The 6000-nt window shown below is 40.7% G+C and overlaps 1 protein-coding gene across 1 annotated transcript in view; it reads right to left on the bottom strand.

The window, feature by feature from the left end:
- Positions 1 to 2030: 2030 nt before the first annotated feature.
- TOX3 (TOX high mobility group box family member 3) overlaps positions 2031 to 6000 on the bottom strand; it is a 59933-nt gene continuing 55963 nt past the window's right edge. The window contains exon 7 of the mRNA XM_088829977.1: positions 2031 to 3876. Within this exon, the coding sequence (XP_088686103.1) occupies positions 3214 to 3876 (663 nt within the window). The 3' untranslated portion in view covers positions 2031 to 3213. The remainder of the gene's footprint in view (positions 3877 to 6000) is intronic.

Genomic DNA, 6000 nt, shown 5'->3' with positions numbered 1-6000 from the left:
AAAAGGAAAACTCCTTATATTCTTTCATCATAAAGCAGGACAGGTTTATGCAAAAAATAGAGCCTGTTTAGCCAGAGTAATAAAATAACATGCACATGGCAGGGGAGAGAAAAGGTGTGTGTGTCAAGGAGGAGGGGATGAAGGGAGCCTCGTTAATGTCCATGGACCACTGAAGAGGGAAAGTATAGAGGTGTCCCACTAATCAACTTCTATAATGTTCATGCCTGTTTTTCATTACCCTGATTCATTTCTGACTTGTAACCAAAAAAAAAAAACCCACACACCAAATACACCACGTACTTACTTATGTCTCAGAAATAGAAATCAATCCTATGTACAAAATGAAATACAAGTTGACTCATAATATGCTTTTAGCAGATCCTGAGACTAATATGGTAACAAGGTCGGGGAATTTGTTTCATGATTCAGGCTTTTTGACATTTTCAAGATATAGTTTTGCCTGGTGATTAATTTTTTAAACTGTAGTAATTAAGCTATTTTTTCCTTGAAATGGACTGTCAGTGGCTTAGCAACATTTAATCAGATGTGATAAAACCCAAGATTTATAAAAATCATTTAATAGATGATACAGCACCTGCTTCTAACTGCAAACAGTTGAAAACAGACTTCATTTGCAATTAAGTCTTATCACTAGTGACATTTTTTTTCCGAGCAATACTTCATGGGTTTTCAAAATGACAATTACAGAACTAATACACAATTACTGTCACATGTAGTTTAGCAATTAATTTTGAAGACATTTGTCTAAAGGTTTCACAACAGAATATAAAATGGTTCTTATTGTTATGTAATGTTAGTTTCAATTCACAGAAAATCTTTTACCATCATCTCTGCCCCTGATGGGTCTGGTGTAAGCATCTCACTTCTTTGTGGAACACAATTGCCCCCTTGTAGATGTGATTAGGCATCATTCTTAGACTGTTTGAACACTGATACCTGTCAACTAATACATCTCATGAAAAGCTTCAATTTAGACACAAATTTTTCTACAGTCAGAAATCTATAAATTTATAATTAGAATCTCTTGCTGTTCAATATTTGTACATAATACAGAGGACAAGAGGATTATGAAATATTGAAAGCTGAATTCATTATTCATAGGCCACAACATACAGTAAATATTCTTTGAAATACAACAACAACTTTGAGGAATCCATATTCCATTATTTTTTGAATGTCTTGCACACAGTAGCCATGGATACCACCACTCACACCCTCATTTTTTTTTTCCAGATTAGGATTCTGGTCAGGGTTGACACTTGCTGTTTTTAATTTTCATTTTATCATAAGCAGTTGAAGACTGTTGCCAGTGGTAATTTGCAATTTTTATCAAGACCTCTTCATTATAGCTTCTGACAGGACAGATGCTGTAATTAATCATGCAGGACAACTGGGGATAGTGGTCACAGTGTTCTCAAAAAGGAGTCACTACTGAGCGACTGAACTGAACTGAACTGAACAGAGCAAGAAAAGAGGGGGAAGGAATGGGCACTGAAATAATTATTTTGGCTTAAGAATTAGCATTCACCATCCATTTTAATAGCAATAAAGACACAATGCCAACTAGTTCGAGCCCCAAATAGAAGACGATCGCTTTTCCCTCTAGACTTACCTTGCCCTTGCATCTTAATAAAATGATAATTATAAATAATTGCTAATGGTTCTATTTATTTTGTTATTTTTTGGCCCCACTGCACAGTTTTTAGGATTTTAGATTCCTCACCAGTGATCAAACTCGTGCCCTCATCACTGAAAGCTCAGAGTCCTAAACCACTGGTCCACCAGGGAATTCCATTAATGGTTCTATTTCTAATGGTTTAGCTTCTTTTTAACAGGCCCTGGTTTGGGGCCATGCAATCCACATTCTTAGCTGAAAATAGAAGATCCCTGGGCTTAAACACAGGTTGGTATGGGATCTATTTCCCCCATCTTCTACATATTCAAGGAATCACAAGTGAAATCTGACATATCATTTTATTTGAAAAGTGAACAGTTGCCTGGTTGTTGCATCAAAATACAGTCCACAGTTTTTACTGAAATGTGTTTATTCTATAGCAAGATAAAAGCATTTTTGTTTTAGTTAAGCAAAATACAAACAACTTAATTGCTGCTATCATAACTCATAAAAAAGTATAAAACAGCGTAAAAACACAATAAGCAACGTAGCAATGGATGGTTTATGTCACCAGTGTTTACGTTAAAGCCTCATTTATGAAAACTTTACAACACATGATATGAAAACTTACAACTTTGAAAGAAAATATTTACATTGATTATTCAGATGTGGTGAGCCTTTTAAATATTCTACCGGTATTACATCATAATAAAAACTCTTGCTTTTTTTTTTTAAATCTTAACTTTTGTAATAACTGTCTTCATTTAAGTGCATTTCCCTTTTAAAAATACAGTGTTTTTAATTTTCGAAACTTGTCACTCAAAACACAGAATATAATATTCACATTCTTTTCTTCTAATTGGAATGAATAGAATGGGCTAACAGTGGTCATAAGTGTTACAACATATACTGTGGTTTGGTTTGGAGAAGTCATGGGTAAAAAGTGAAAAGGAGTCAATAATTGAATCTAATCACTTGCATTTTTTTTTCTTTTTTTTTTTTCTGGAGAGATTTAAGGAAAAAAATAAGAGCTTTGGCAAAAGTCTGTGATTTACATTATTTTTTTTTCATGACAAAAAAATGCCATCAACGATTGACATCATACAAATGTTTGTATGAAACTGGATCTTCAGATTTCAGGTAGTTACTGACTGTGCTTTTTATTTTTAGGGCTTCGGAAGTTCCAGTCACCTTGAAGTGGGGATTCTTCACTTCGGGAGAAATAAGGCCATTTGCTATGACTCAGAGAGGCCAGTTTGTTATAGTCATCAGTCTGTCCTAGGATTCATGACACGGTTTGATTCACATATTGTAGGTAGAGCCTGAATAAATAAAAAAGCCATCACATAGAAGAGCACAGCTTTTCTTGTTTAAAAACAGAGTAGTTTCGAGATCGTTCAGCTCCACTGTTTAGTTCTTCTTGCCTATCTAATAGACACTGGAGAGGACCGCCGTGATCGTTACACCTTTCTGCATCACCAAACCCCGACTCCACGAGTTGCAGCCGCCTGGGGTGTACCCTCTGCCGGCCACTCGCTTCCAGACGCGGCACAACTGCCTGCCCTGCGCGTCCGTCTTTAGAAAATACTGACCTGCGGTAATACTTGAGTCTGTGTCTGAGGCTGTATCTGCGACGGATGCTGTTGAGAGGCCGGCTGGGGGCTCCCGAGGGCGGGGATGGGGGACGTGATCTGGGAGGTGACTGGCGAGTGCTGCCGGGGAGAAGGCTGGGACTGATGCTGCATGTGCTGCAGCTGCTGCAGCTGGAGACGCTGCTGCAGCTGCTGCTGGTTGATATGCTGCTGGAGCTGCTGCTGCTGCAGCTGCACGTGGTGCTGAAAATGCTGCTGCTGCAGCTGCTGCTGCAGCTGCTGCTGCTGGAGCTGCTGCATCTGCTGCTGCTGCATCTGCTGCTGCTGCTGCTGCGTCTGCACTGAGGGGCTCACCTGGGCGGAGGATGCCGAGCCCACCATGGAGCTGATCAGCGGAGCCCCAAGGTTCGACGGCATGTTGGCGGCGATGGTGACCGACGTGACCATCGGGTTCACGGGGAGTCTCATGGTCAAGGGTTTGGGAGCGATCGACCGAGGGAGCGACGGTTGCAGAGTCTGAGGGGAGGCTGACACGGTTCCGTGCTGAGACAGCGGAGGGCTGAGAAGGAGGGAGGAGGTCAGATTGGTGGACGCCAGGGTCTGCTGAACGGAGCGAATGGTCTGGGCTTCTGCTGATTCCGCGGCAGCCTGCATTTGAGGGGAGATGGTTGGAGTGTTTTTAAAAGGACTGTAAATGGATGACCAAAATGGTCAGGCTTACTCTTGCTTCCCTGAGCCCAGGCACTTTGTGGAAGGACTAGGCAGCTCCTCCCGGAGGTGGAGTCCAACTCCCCACGTTTTGAATCTGGGCTGGCTTGGCACCTTTGCTCTGGTCAACAGAAAGTGATGGAAATGAGCCTTCAAAGACTGTCTCTCTCAGAACCTACCACTAGGTGATGACAGACACGTGGCCCTGGAACCAGACTTAATTACTAGCTTACTGCCAGCCAGCCCACTGCCCTGTGTGGGTATCTGTGTGCCAGCTGCACACAGATGACAAGGATTTGGTGATGCTGCCTTGCCTTGGCCTAGACCTGAAGACCCAGGTAGTTCCCTGGCACTCTCTGAGATACATGCTTATCTTTGTAAGTCACTGGGCTTTGGGTCTATACATGTGTTCCACAGCGCTACTGTACTGAGATGACTGACACACATGTTTGAGTGAGTAACAGTTGTTCAGCGTTGAAACCTGAACTAAGATCATCACCAAGAACCATTCCGAAAGACAATGAGAGTAGACTGCCCGAGTCCAAGTCTAGCTCCACTTCTCAACAACTCTGTGACTTGCGGCAAGTTAATTCACTCATCTGTTCCTCAGTTTCCTTACCCATAAAATGGGGTTTAATGGTATTCACCCTGTGTAGGGGTTGTGAGAATTAAATGTACTCATATATTTGTTAAGCATTTACAACAGCGCCTAGCCTACAGAAAGCCCTTGGTAAATGTTAGCTATTTTCACTCATTAACAAGCTCTACTGCCAGAAAATGACTATTACTAGAAAACTTCAAAGTCCTGTATATAATATACAGAGCCATGATTATTTGTAACAGTGCTTACTTGCGTATAAGAAAAACATAATTGAATTCTTTAGAAACACTTAATTGAAGAACTTTCCAACTTTAGAAATATTTTGGTTTACCAAATATTTTCAAAGTTTTCCAAAATTTATCAAAGACATCATGCACAGGTGGAGAGTGTTAACTCTCATGCGACTGAACAACCTGTTATAAACAAACAATCTGGAGCTCAACATGCAGAGAAACTGCTTAATATATTTTGTACTAAAAACACATAATTACCTCCACAAAAATATTTCACTAATGCAACTGTGATCGGAATGATTTAAAGACTACTTTTTCTTCTTATTCTTCATAAAATTAGGGTTTTTGGAGGGAAGTAGGAACAGGGGAACTTGGAGGCTTCAAGCTGCCATCTACTCTTTTGAATGTTTATTTCTAGATTTTTATTACTTACATTTATAAAATCTACTATTAGAAGACACTTGAGGTATGACTTTACATGGAGAATCACTGGAGGTAGGAAAAGCCATGGCTGATAGCTTCTGTTTGAAGACCTTATCAGTGTAAGGCTCCATCCATTGGTGGACAGTTTTCTGATTCTGTACAAAAACTCAGGGGATGGGGTGGGTGGGGGCTGCACATGACTTGAGGGTGGAGGGTCTTGTTCTAAAGTCTTTGGTTAAGAAGAAACCCACAAATGTTCATAATGATCTTTAAAAACCATTATGTCACCCACAAAGTAGAATATGCACAGTTTTCTACATGTAAATGACACATTATTTTTAAATACTCAAATATTTAAAAATTGCCAAGACAGTCTTAAGGCAGAAACTACAAGAAAAGTCTATACTTAGATGCCTGGGCAATCATGCCATAGTACCTTTAAGATGCTCCCCTAGTAGAGAATGGAAAAGTGAATGGCTATGAAGAGCTCCTGCTCACCTGCCGGTTCTACTCTTTATGGTTTAATATTAAGCTTCTATTAATTTTGTTGGTTATTCTGAAGACTAAAAGTGATAGCTGAGTCACATCTTAAGGGAGCAAGTTCCAGGCTCTGAATGTAGTGCATGCTCAGTTGCTTCAGTAGCGTCTGACTCTTTGCAACTATATGGACTGTAGCCCATCAGGCTCCTCTGTCCATGGGATTCTCCAGGCAAGAATACTGGAGTGGGTTGCCATGCCCACCTCCAGGGGATCTTCCCCACTAAGGGAATGAGCCTGAATCTCCTGTGTTTCCTGCATTGCAGGTGG

The sequence above is a fragment of the Moschus berezovskii genome, chromosome 22 (genome assembly GCF_049115385.1).
Source record: "Moschus berezovskii isolate FMDL1 chromosome 22, NW_MosBer_1.0, whole genome shotgun sequence".
NCBI lineage: Eukaryota > Metazoa > Chordata > Mammalia > Artiodactyla > Moschidae > Moschus > Moschus berezovskii.
This window is presented reverse-complemented; position numbering and strand designations above follow the sequence as displayed.